This window comes from Castor canadensis, chromosome 11 (assembly GCF_047511655.1).
Source record: "Castor canadensis chromosome 11, mCasCan1.hap1v2, whole genome shotgun sequence".
Taxonomy (NCBI): domain Eukaryota; kingdom Metazoa; phylum Chordata; class Mammalia; order Rodentia; family Castoridae; genus Castor; species Castor canadensis.
This window is the reverse complement of record NC_133396.1, coordinates 84,661,651-84,674,826: the sequence shown is the minus strand read 5'-3', so window position 1 is coordinate 84,674,826 and position 13,176 is coordinate 84,661,651. Positions and strand designations below refer to the sequence as shown.

Sequence of the window (13,176 nt, the reverse complement as noted above, 5' to 3'; positions counted from 1 at the left end):
TGGTCTCTCTCTTCTCCCACTGGTTACCTGCTCCCTAAGGCCATTTCCTCTCATTCTTGGGAGAAGCCTGGACACATTTCCCAGCCTCCTTTGCAATCAGATGTGGCTTTTTGGTTGTGTTCCAGTCACAGGGATATGAGTGGAGTGACAAGGCCTGCTCCCAAGTAAAGCCCATGGGATCCCCCTATCTGGGATCCTCCAAGGACACCACGTGAAGCGATCCAGAGCAGCGATGGCGTCACCCAGTTTTATCATTTCAGTGGCAGTGGGAATGCGAGGTATCAGAAGGAGACAGGAGGCAGTGAGGGAATAACAGCTGTGGAGAACCTTTCAGCAAGGGAACTGAGAGGCGGGACTCCCTTCCAAAGAGTTACTAAGTCAGAAAGACTAGGAACCACATGTGGCAGGAAGAGCCTGGTGGCTCCGGGGGGGGGGGGGGGGGGGGGGGGGGGGTTGTTTCTTGTGTTGTTTTGCACAGCGGGATGTTCTGTTACCATTGGTTGTGGGAATAGTAACGGTCCCTCTGGGTCCTGGGAGCTGACAAGGGCGTGCCTGTCTGTCATGGTGAAGGCACAGGAGAGAAAAGCAGTCCACACACAGCACCTTTGTTGTGACTGCTCGCTCATCAGCTGTACGAAAACAGCTGAGGGTTACAGTGATTGCTTCGGATCATGTTTTGTTCCTGAAATGAAAGTACCAGGAATTCCTATGATAACTAGCTGGATATAGTTTTCCCACAGAAATAAAAAATAAGAAAGGGCTGGAGGTATAGCTCAAGAGGTAGAGCACCTGCTTTGCATGCAGGAAGCTGTGAGTTCAAATCCCAGTCTCAACAAAAAATAAGATAATAACATAATGCTATAAAATAATAATTATAAAAATTTTAAATCTGAGCCACTATAGAAACAATCAGAAATTGCATGTAATCAGTGTCAATAATAAAAGATACCTGCTCCGCACAGAATATAGCTCTGAGTAGGACGACATGGGAACCAGTCATGAAATCTCTTTAAAGTGTAGGTAAGCAGTTCCCCTGGAGTTAAGAACCACAGAGCCTTTCTGGCAGTATATCAGGGTGTCAGAGCAAATCATGGGGACACATACATTGATTCGTGTCAATTCAAGCTGGGTTGGAGACCACAGCTTTGGGATTCTGGCCACCCTAATGAAAGGGCTTTAGAACACTAGGGGTCCCAGTGGCCAAACAGGTCCCTGAGCCTCCCCAGTGGAACAGAGTGATGGGCACGTTCTCCTTCCATCTTCAGCCTCATGAGGCTTCCCACTGCTGGAGGAAGGAACCTGGCCTGAGCCCCTCATCTCAGTGGCCAAGGCCACAGGGGACCCAAAGCCACAGTGACACTCCGGGCCATCATATGGGTCCTAGGCATTGTGACCTCAGCTGTTCCGTACACAAAGAGGTGGCCACCTGCCCTCACCTAGGCCTGTAAGTTGCATAGGACAGTGGCCTGGTCACGGAGGGGCTGTCATAGGGCAGTTGGGAAGTTGCAAAACACCCTGGCCTCTTCCATCATGTCGGCCAAGAGGGCAGAAGTGAAGAAAACAAACCTGGTAAAGGAGCAACCTTGCTAGAGAGCAAGGCTTCTTTGAGCTTCCTACGGAATGGAGTTAGGTGGGGAGGATACAGAGAACGCGCCAGCCAGCCCAGCTCTTCTCTTCTCCCCATGTTCTGAGCACAAAGTGGCCTGTCAGCGCCAAATGGATGTGGGATTGATCCCGCCCTTGGGGTGGGGAAGACAGAGGCCTCTGCCGATTCCTACCTCGTAATGCTCCCCGCTCCCATGACTACTTACAGCCCCTGAACTCAGGCTAGGCCAGCACCCAGCCACATCTAACTGGCAGGCCTAAGGCTCAAAAGAACCCTGTTAGAAAATAGATTATCACCTCCATGAGAAAATGGAGGCTCAGAGGGACCATAACTCACAGAAGTTAGCTCAATTAGGAGACAGGACACTGAGACTAGAACCTAAGTCTGAGCTGGGTGTGGTGGCACATATCTGTAATTCCAGGTACTCAGAAGGTGAAGATTGGAAGGACCACAGGTCAAGGCCAGCTAGGCAAAAAAAAAACTCCATATCAGCAAAACCAACTGGACATTGTGGCACGCTCCTGTAATTCCAGCTCCTTGCACTCTAGGCTGACCTGGGCAAAAATAAGAGCCCCTATCTGGAAAATACCTAAAGCAAAAAAAAAAAAAAAAAGAAAGAAAGAAAAACAGAAAACGAAACCTACCTGGGTCTATCCCCAGTCCACACTCCTGAAACAACCCTGATGGATTCCCCAGAGTTACCTCCAAGAGCTCCTCGCCTGCTCAGTGGCAGATGAGCACTCATTAGAAGAGGATGCCGTGAAGCAGACTGGGGACTGGGGGACGTGGGAGCTAGCACTCAAGTGCAGTTGGACAGGCAGGGTTGGTGGGGGGGCCTCTTGCAAAGGCTGTTACCTGCCCCCAGTCCTGGTTCCTGGCAGACTAAATCCCAGCTTCTCCTCTCTGCAGAACAAGAACTACAAGGCGGTTTGCCTGAACCTGAAGCCAGAGGTGGTCCAAGTAAGAAGCTTTTTTGAGGCCATGCCAGCAGCCAGGCCTGAGATCCGTGGTGAGGTGACTTGGACTCAGGGGTCATTCATTGTTCCTGGTGGCCAACACCTGTCCCAGGTGCTGGGAGATGCAATGAGAGAGACCAGCTCCTTGTCCTCCTGGACTGTCACACTAGTAGTTAGCCATACACGGAAACAGCACAGAAGCAGGCAGTAGCTTTACCAGCTGTCAGAGAATGGGGATCCGGCGACAGTGCTGGGGGGCTGCTTGGATGGGAGTTGGGAAAGGCCTTCCTTGGAGTGAGACCTGAAGGACAGGGGCTAAGGGGCAGAGACTGAGGAGGAACCTTCTAGGCAGCAGCATGCACAGGTCCCAAGTATGCGAATAAGCTTGGCTGTGCAAGGGACAGAGAGCTGAAGCCCAGTGGGCCCCCAGGGGACTGGAACAACATTCGCGCCAGAGGGAGAAGGATGGAGGGAACTTCTGCACAGGCAGGGCTGCCATCTTTATCTCTGCGCTCTGTCTCCAGGGAGGGATAGAAGGTTAGGGCAATCTCTCCTGCCCCTGCTATTCTGCCCCATACCTGCCATTTCCAATGCTCCATGTTTCTGTTCAATCCACAGACATATGACTACAAAGGAGTTAAACACGAAGGTCTGTTCACCAAGACAGGGATGACGCAGGAGCTGAAGGTCAGTGCATGAGCCCAGGTGGCCAGGGAAAGATCTGGCCAAGTGGCCAGTGTTGGTGGTTGGCAGCTTCCAGTGGACACACCCACTGGCACCTGTGGCCTTGCAACTTTATGGCCTCTGGCTTTTTTTTTAAAAAATCTTTTATTTTGAAACAATTTTCAGACTTAATTAAAAAGTTACAAAAAAAACGCTACAACGAATATACCCTTCACCCAGAATCCCCAACTGCATGCATGCACATACGCACACAGCTCTTCATATCCATGGATTCCACATCTGCAATTCAACCAACCTCGGATTGAAAATATTTGGAAAAAAAAAGATCTGCATCTAACGTGTACTTTTTTCTCATTATAATTTCCTATGCAATACAGTATAACATTTATTTACATAGCATTTCCACTACATTGAGTTTTACAAATGATCTAGGAATGATTTAAAATGCGTGGAAGGGTATTTACAGGCTATCTGAAACCCTCCACAGCTTTATATAGGGGATATTTGCATCTGCAAATTTGGGCATATGCGGAGGTCCTGGCACTGATTCCCCTAAGATCCTAGGAATGCTGTATGTGACTTCCTGCCTGAGCTCTGCTTTTCTGGACACTGGGTGGGCACCATGGCCGTATCTCCCCTGCCTGGGATCCCCTTCCTCTCTACATCATGGGGCTGTGGAAGCAGTCCTCCATGAAAACCAAGGGATGACTCGGTATTTTCTGAACCATTTGTTGGAAAGTTTTCTCCAAATCTTCATTGTGTGTTTCCTAAAAATGAGAACATTCTCTTACATCTTCACAGAATAATTATCAAGTCAGCAAATTAACATACCAGCACTAAACCTTAGCCCTTATTCTGATTTTGCCAATTGACTCATTCATGTTTTTCAGAACAAAAACCAAACAAATTCTTCTCTGGCCCAGCATCCAATGCCTTGTCACCTCTAGTTGTCCTTCCTCTACTTTCATTTAATCTGGAATGCTTCTGCAACTTTTGCCTTTCAGGACATTGACATTTTTGAGGATTGCAGGTCATTTGTTTTACTGAACAACCCTTAATTTGGATATGCCTGATGTGTATAGATCAGGGTGATTTGGGCAGGCCTTCCAAAGAAGTGATAGTGGGCTCTTTCTGCACATCCCATCAGAAGGCCCATGGCATCTGCTCATCCCAAGCCCATTGTCTTAGCACTATCTTCTTTCTTTCCTATGGAAGGACCCCTTTGTTGCCCTCTTGGACATGCCCCAGGATCTGCCTCTTTCCTCCTGTTAAGTTACCATTCCATCCAAGATATTTCTTCACTCCCTGTCTCTCTCCCATTTTATTTCCTCAGAATGAACTCAGAGAGGTGAGAGAAGAACTCAGAGAGGTGAGAGAAGAACTCAAGGAAAAAATGGAGGAGATAAAGCAGGTAACAGGATAAGGCATGATATGTAAAATAAAAGGCAGGGAAAGTAGAACTTCAAGACAATGCCCCAGGTATGGTAGTTTACGTTTGTAATCCCAGAGGAGACAGCAGGAACAAGTTCAAGGCCAAGCGGGGAAAGTTAGCTTATCTAAAAAAACAAACTAAAAACAAAACAAAACCGGTCTGGGGGAGTAGTCAAGTGGTGAAGCGTTTGTCTAGCAAGTTGCAGACCCTGAGTTCAATCCCCTAACTTTGAATAGTAAAGAAAGTCATAAATTGCAAAGGAAAAGCAATCAAACTAACTCAGCCCTAATCTCATATTGTGCGGAAGTGCCCAGCATCTTAGGTTATCTTTTTTCTTACCTAGTTGATGGCTAAACCCAATTTTCAAGTGATGAAGGATTCCCCAAGGTGCTAAGATTGTGGTGCTGTAACCTCAGAGACAAAGCTGAAGGAGAGGGGCTGACTTGGAACTGGGGAGCAGCAGGGGACCAAAGGCACCGTCCTTGTTCACCTCTCCAGAGCAAGCTGCTTAGCAAGAACTCCCTTGTTTCTAAGAGTCGATCACCACTAGCCTACTAGGGACAGGACTGATGAAGCAAGAAGGTGTAACTGAAGCTGTGGTCTGAGCTCCACGCGTGAGCCATGCCACGGCTGGTGGTGGGGTGATCTGATGCTCCATGCACCAGAGTCCCTTCTGAGCTTCTCCAGAAGAGAGTGGCTTTAACATACACACCTGAGGTGTTCATGCCGGAGGTGCAGCTGCTGCCTTTTGCCTAAAATGCTCCAAGGATGCCACCCCCAACTTCAATAATATGCTCTGTGCTTTTTCTTCCTCACCAGATAAAGGATATAATGGACAAGGATTTTGATAAGCTTCATGAATTCGTGGAAATTATGAAGGTAAGCTTTTCCCACGGGTCCTCACAAGCACTGAAAACTGTGGGAGAGGTGCCAGATCCTGCTCTCCCAGTACTCACAACTCAGATGGAGACCCAAACTTCATTGCAAGACAGAATTGCAAGCTAAATTTTAGGCTGTCAGTAATTATGGATTTAGAGATTTAGTCACGAGCAAAAGTCCTCAGAGAGGGGTATTGAGGGGGTAGGGGGAAGAGGGAGGGGGCGGAGTGGGTGGTAAGGGAGGGGTGGGGGCAGGGGGGAGAAATGACCCAAGCCTTGTATGCACATATGAATAAAAAAAAAAAAAAAAGAATCTTATTGGTCTTTCAATTAGATTTGCATTGAGCTTCCAACGCAGTCTTCAAGGCACACCTGAAGTCTCACTTTCTCTCTGAGGACTTTTTTTTTTTTTATTCATATGTGCATACAAGGCTTGGGTCATTTCTCCCCCCTGCCCCCACCCCCTCCCTTACCACCCACTCCGCCCTATCCCTCTCCCCCCCACCCTCTCAATACCTGGCAGAAACTATTTTGCCCTTATTTCTAATTTTGTTGTAGAGAGAGTATAAGCAATAATAGGAAGGAACAAGGGTTTTTGCTGGTTGAGATAAGGATAGCTATACAGGGTGTTGACTCACATTCATTTCCTGTGCGTGTGTGTTACCTTCTAGGTTAATTCTTTTTGATCTAACCTTTTCTCTAGTTCCTGGTCCCCTTCTCCTATTGGCCTCAGTTACTTTTAAGGTATCTGCTTTAGTTTCTCTGTGTTGAGGGCAACAAATGCTAGTTGTTTTTTAGGTGTCTTACCTATCCTCACCCCTCCCTTGTGTGCTCTCGCTTTCATCATGTGCTCAAAGTCCAATCCCATTGTTGTGTTTGCCCTTGATCTAATGTCCACATATGAGGGAGAACATACGATTTTTGGTCATTTGGGCCAAGCTAACCTCATTCAGAATGATGTTCTCCAATTCCATCCATTTACCAGCGAATGATAACATTTCGTTCTTCTTCATGGCTGCATAAAATTCCATTGTGTACAGATACCACATTTTCTTGATCCATTCGTCAGTGGTGGGGTATCTTGGCTGTTTCCATAACTTGGCTATTGTGAATAGGGCCGCAATAAAATGGGTGTGCAGGTGCCTCTGGAGTAACCTGTGTCACAGTCTTTTGGGAATATCCCCAGGAGTGGTATTGCTGGATCAAATGGTAGATCAACGTTTAGGTTTTTAAGTAGCCTCAAAATTTTTTTCCAGAGTGGTTGTACTAGTTTACATTCCCACCAACAGTGTAAGAGGGTTCCTTTTTCCCCGCATCCTCACCAACACCTGTTGTTGGTGGTGTTGCTAATGATGGCTATTCTAACAGGGGTGAGGTGGAATCTTAGTGTGGTTTTAATTTGCATTTCCTTTATTGCTAGAGATGGTGAGCATTTTTTCATGTGTTTTTTAGCCATTTGAATTTCTTCTTTTGAGAAAGTTCTGTTTAGTTCACTTGCCCATTTCTTTATTGGTTCATTAGTTTTGGGAGAATTTAGTTTATTAAGTTCCCTATATATTCTGGTTATCAGTCCTTTGTCTGATGTGTAGCTGGCAAATATTTTCTCCCACTCTGTGGGTGTTCTCTTCAGTTTAGAGACCATTTCTTTTGATGAACAGAAGCTTTTTAGTTTTATGAGGTCCCATTTATGTATGCTATCTCTAGTTGCTGTGCTGCTGGGGTTTCGTTGAGAAAGTTCTTACCTATACCTACTAACTCCAGAGTATTTCCTACTCTTTCTTGTATCAACTTAAGAGTTTGGGGTCTGATATTAAAATCCTTGATCCATTTTGAGTTAATCTTGGTATAGGGTGATATAATGGATCTAGTTTCAGTTTTTTACAGACTGCTAACCAGTTTTCCCAGCAGTTTTTGTTGAAGAGGCTGCTATTTCTCCATCGTATATTTTTAGCGCCTTTGTCAAAGACAAGTTGGTTATAGTTGTGTGGCTTCATATCTGCGTCCTCTATTCTGTTCCACTGGTCTTCATGTCTGTTTTTGTGCCAGTACCATGCTGTTTTTATTGTTATTGCTTTGTAATATAGTTTGAAGTCAGGTATTGTGATACCTCCAGTGTTGCTCTTTTGACTGAGTATTGCCTGGAATATAGCATGAGTATTGCTATTTGTGGCCTCTTGTGTTTCCATATAAATTTCACGGTAGATTTTTCAATCTCTTTAATGAATGTCATTGGAATTTTGATGGGAATTGCATTAAACATGTAGATTATTTTTGGGAGTACAGACATTTTTACTATGTTGATTCTACCAATCCATGAGCATGGGAGATCTCTCCACTTTCTATAGTCTTCCTCAATCTCTTTCCTCAGAAGTGTATAGTTTTCCTTGTAGAGGTCTTTCACATCTTTTGTTAGGTTTACACCTAGGTATTTGATTTTTTTTGAGGCTATTGTAAATGGAATTGTTTTCATACATTCTTTTTCAGTTTGTTCATTATTAGTGTATAGAAATGCTAATGATTTTTCTGTGTTGATTTTATATCCTGCTACCTTGCTATATAGCTATTGATGGTGTCTAGAAGCTTCTGAGTAGAGTTTTTTTGGGTCTTTAAGGTATAGGATCATGTCATCTGCAAATAGGGATATTTTGACAGTTTCTTTACCTATTTGTATTCCTTTTATTCCTTCTTCTTGCCTAATTGCTCTGGCTAGGAATTCCAGTACTATGTTGAATAGGAGTGGAGATAGTGGGCATCCTTGTCTAGTTCCTGATAAGATTCTTTTTTAACTTAAAAAAAAAAAGCCACTAGGAGAGTTTGGATTCTAGAACACTAAATGAACTTTAGTGTGTTTCAGAATTGCCTATAAAAGTAGCAAAGAAAACAGAGCCAGGTTCCTCTTCAGACGGGACATGGGCCCTTGTATTTTAGCCAAGTTCTCTGGGTGAAAGTTTGAGGACCAGTGGTTTGGTATATAAACAGGCAAAACGCAAATAGCTATGACGTTTTCAAGAGTGTGAAGGGTTACTAGCCTTACCAGATAATTCCTATTCACAATAAAGCCAGAGTTATCAAATCAGGTGGTACAGCCATGGAAAACCAGACAAAGGAAGGAATTGGAACAGGTAACCCTATATCAACTTTTCTGCCAGAGATGTCCCGGGAATCCCTTGTGAGGATTTTAAAAATCCAGATACCAGGCTCTGGCCCAGATGAACCCAATAAAAATCAGTAGGGCACAGCAGAGCTGTTTTCAGCTCCATAAATGGTTTTTCTTTTTGAGACAGTCTTGCTATGTAGCTCAAGCTGACCTCGAACTCTTGATTCACCTGCCTCAGCTTTTCCGATTGTCGGGATTGCAAACAAGCACCTCTATTCTGTAAGTGATTCTGATGCTTGCTCTTGGATGTGAACCAGACCCAGTGAGCAACCCTGGCTGCACATTAGGATCACCTGGGAGTGATTTGTCCCCCTCCCCCTTCTACCCAGGCTGTAGCCATAGCAATCAGATCAGAGCTGTTCGGACTGAAGTGCAGTGCACACCCAAGGCCGAGAATTATAGTTCTACAGAATTTAAAATATGAGAAAGGTGATTTAAATATCAGTGAGAAGGAAAGGATTACATAATGATATCAAGAACATTGCTCAACTCTGAAGAAAAAACTTAATTCAGTTAGTGATCTAAACTGAAATCATCTATAAAGCGAGTTTAAATAATAAAAACCAGTAAGAAGTTGTAAGTAGTAATTTAAGTGGATGTTCAGTGTACGATGGAAGAAGTCTCAAAGAAAATATTGATATATTTAACTATATAAAAGTTTTTAAAGAATTATGTCAGAAAAATATATACAGAATTTAGACAGAAATAATTTGGAGAAATAATTTTCCACAAATATGATAAGTATAGGCAAAAGGTTTTTATCCACAAAGTATAGAGCTCACACAAACCAAACAGAACCAAATAGGAAAAGGGACAAGGGTACAAACAGACATTACCTAAACTAAAAAGCAACAAATACACTAAATACTTCTTTACCTCATGAATAACGAAATACATAGAAGTTAAATAACAGAAGGAAGAAAATTTTTAATTTATGACAATTATAGAAGATAAAAATACTCTTAAATTGGGCATCAGAGTGCAAATTTATACAAAACTGGGCTAGCATACAATAGGTTTTAAAAACTTCTTAATTCCACTTCTCACGATTTAACCTGCGAGAATAATTGGATATGCCAGTGTAAGTACATAAAAAAACTTTCATCTCAGAATTATGTATAATAAGAAAAATGTGGACACAACCACCATTTTCAACAATAGAGAAGTAGCCAAATAAATCATGGTATATCCATATAATGAAATTAGGAAGTATTAAACACAATGGTTAGAAAGAATGCTTCTAATGAGAACTAGGAAAGGCCCAACACAAGTAATATGTACAGGCTGATCTCAACTAGGTGAGTATAGGTATAGAAAAAGACTGAAAAGAAATGTACCAAAAGGCTAATAGCAGTTATTTTGGGGTGAGAATAGTAATTTTATGTATTCCTTAGTATTATCCAACAGTTTTGCAAAGGGCAGGTATTATTTCTACACTAGCATGCAAGTACAGTAAGGGTTTTGCGGTAGTGGCTCTGGGCAGGGAAAGGCACAAAGGAAGCTATTTCAGGCAGAAAACAGCTTGAGCACAGCCGGATGCAGGAGGAGTGCTGAGTTTCATGGTCAGTGGGGAGATCCATCATGAAGTGGGGTCATTCAGGGAACTGTGAGAAACAGACCTGCACAGGCACAAAGGAGGTATCTGGAAAACAGCAGACAAGCTGGGACTTGGTTCTGTAATCAGCAAGAAGTCTCTGGTGATTCTTAATCAGAGAATAGGCCAGGAGCAGCTGCTGGTAGGTAGTCTGGGTGGGGGCTGGGAGCGGGTGGGCACAGTCTGGCAGCAAGGTGAAAAGAGGATGACTAGGGTAGGAAAAACAGGAAGAGGGTCAACCTGAAAAATGCATGAAGGAAACTTAAGCGTTCTCTGTGACAGGTCCAAGGTAGATGATGAAGTCTCAAGAGGCAAGTGTCCATGATGACACCAAAGTCTTAATCTGGATAATTAGAAAGGAGTGGTGACAATGACAAAGACAGCTGGGAAACAGCTAATTTAGAAGGGAAAAGGATGAGATCAGTTTAGAACATGATGACTTTGAAGTGATGGCAAGGCCTGTAAGAACAAGGGACATTTTGACTTTGATGTTTTGAACCTGGGGGCATTCAAATATGAATTTGAATGAATTCAAATGCATTCAAGCATATTTTGATGCTATGGATACAAGTATTCTATTAAGAGTTTATCCTTACATTTAAAAATGTTCTTCAAGAGGTGTTTTCTGAAATCATCTTTCCCTTCCCCAAAGAATATAATTCCTTGATCAGTTTTCTACATCAGGTTAAGCTGATTCCAAATTTATTAAATTACTTCCACTGGAGTAAAATTATTTATTTTTATATTTTATGATTGTTAGTGCGAATTTGGTTTGGCCCCAACAAATGTTGTCACAAATAGTTTCTGCCACTTTAGAATTTCTTTCATGTCCACCATTTCTACCCAGTTTTCCCAGGTCAAAGTTTTATAGATCTGAACTCTGCCAAGTAGTTTTTTTACTCTTTAAGTTCTCAGTGAATAACAAATGTGCTGTACTACTTTAGCTGCTGTCAGTTTTGGTCAAAACACTGGAGTCAAAGTGACTTTGAGATCCTAAGATTTGTCTTCTTGGTTTCATCTTTTCCAAGGCATCAACCCAAAGTAGCTGTGGGCTTCATACTGAGGTCAGGTAGAATAGTTCCTGGCCTCTCCCCCATCTATGAGAGTCCCCTAAGACTCAGCCTGCACTTAGGTCTCATCATGGAATTGGGGTGGTGGTAGTTTTGGTTGTCATGGATACCCCATCACCCAGGTCAGGGAGGACTCTTGATCAAGTGAGAGGCAAAATGGTTGCAGAGAAGCGGGAGAAAGGATTTCAAGGGTTCTTCCAAAGGAAGGTTCTAGTCTTGAATTCTCTCTTGAAGGAAATGCAGAAGGATATGGATGAGAAGATGGATGTTTTAATAAATATTCAGAAGAACAACAAACTGTAAGTGTCACCTGCACCTGTCTTTCCCCATCCTTGAAGTCTTGCCCTCACTGTGCCAAATGCCCTCGGGGTTCCAAGCACACTCAGACTCCTCAGGGAGTTTTCTTGCCTCTGATGGCTTGGAGTCAAGATCTTCCACAGACACCTGGGTCCTGTTAGAAATTTTCTCCCCAACTCTCTGCTCCTCCCTGACCCCCAGTCCCCTCGGAAGAGGACCAAAGGAGCAACAGGAACTCGGGCTGATAGGAAAGATGGACGGAGACCCCCAGCTCAGACTCAAGAAAATGGGTGGAGCTGATGGAACCCCATTGGCTCTTCACAAGATGATGGCACCAGAAAAACCAAAAAAATACCTACTGGATTCCCTTCAGCAATGTAGGAACTGCTGCGTAAGTGAGGCTCTTCTGCCCTGAGTCAGCCCTGGTGCTAAGGTCTGGGCTACCCCACCACCCCCTACCTCCCCAAGCACTAGCTGGGAAGGGGCTGGCACCTTCCTGCTAGCCCTTGGATGTCTCCCTAGTCTAGAGCCTTCCTTAGCTGTCTGCCTTCTAGGCCCATGGTGACATAGCTCAGCTCTGGATGCACCTGCTCCCGAGCTCCACTGTGTTATTCTATCCTTTCCTATAGCAAGGCCCGATGAGGTGCCCAGCAGGCTGGCCATCTTGGACCAGGGGAAAATGATCTTTCTTGTGCCGTTTCTGTCCTCTGCAGGAGAAATGTTTGTTGTGTGCCCTAAAGACCAACTACAATCAGGGGTAGGTAGAGCCCTACAAGAAGTCCTTGTCTTAGCCGGGTGTCTTGTTATCCCAGAGGGCGTGCACTCCAGCTGCCTTTGCACCCAAGCCCCCACCTGATGGTTGTGCAGGGAGCAGGGACAGTTAGTAGACACTGCCACCCAGCACAACCACCCAGTCAAAGAGGACATGGCACCAGGAAGGAGGACTAGGGTGGCCAAGCCTAAGGCTGCTGCCCCAAGGCGCCCATGGTGGGGAGGCTGCCCTGCCAGCAGCAGGCCTCAGGTTCCCGCCTTTCTCCCCACCTAGCAGGAACCTGTCACGCCAGGCCTGGGCGCCCTTTTCACCCTTGGCATCTGGAGCTGCCTTCTGATGTACTTGTACCTCAACCCCTGTGACACGGAGTATGTGCTTCCAACCTAGCGCAGCCACAGAACCTACCAGCAGCCCTGGTTCATCCCCTCCCCACTCCTGGAGCTGTACAGCACAGGCTTGTTGCCCTCTTTAAACACCAGCCCTGCCCAGGCCTCCCGGAAATTAAACATCTGCATTTAAAGCTGAAGGAGTGTCACCACTTTGAATACTAGTCCAAAATGTGGGTGTGCAGAGCATCACTATTGTTTTCTAAAGCAGCATATTCTAGACAGACTCTTCCCGATGGTGAGGACAGTCCTAGGTTATTCTACGGTTTCATCCCTGTCCTCTCCCACTGCCTCGCTCTATTCCACCTGGTTCTACAAAGGTCCCTGGTCAAAGTCCTGGAACG

General features: G+C 44.7%; 1 protein-coding gene across 1 annotated transcript; it reads left to right on the top strand.

The window, feature by feature from the left end:
- Positions 1 to 1,530: 1,530 nt before the first annotated feature.
- Tex35 (testis expressed 35) lies at positions 1,531 to 12,783 on the top strand. Its single transcript, XM_020154214.1, has 9 exons — positions 1,531 to 1,569; positions 2,516 to 2,566; positions 3,181 to 3,253; positions 4,605 to 4,657; positions 5,498 to 5,557; positions 11,612 to 11,676; positions 11,876 to 12,065; positions 12,388 to 12,431; positions 12,720 to 12,783. The coding sequence occupies exons 1-9, from the start codon at positions 1,531 to 1,533 to the stop codon at positions 12,781 to 12,783; spliced, it is 639 nt and encodes a 212-aa protein (XP_020009803.1).
- Positions 12,784 to 13,176: the final 393 nt, after the last annotated feature.

What these genes read in the sequence shown, in the direction of transcription:
- Tex35 (XM_020154214.1), top strand. Translation starts at nt 1,531, where the DNA reads ATGTCGGCCAAGAGGGCAGAAGTGAAGAAAACAAACCTG. An exon ending in TGAAGCCAGAGGTGGTCCAA is followed by an intron (nt 2,567 to 3,180) that starts GTAAGAAGCTTT and finishes TTCAATCCACAG; the next exon opens with ACATATGACTACAAAGGAGT. An exon ending in AAGACCAACTACAATCAGGG is followed by an intron (nt 12,432 to 12,719) that starts GTAGGTAGAGCC and finishes CTCCCCACCTAG; the next exon opens with CAGGAACCTGTCACGCCAGG.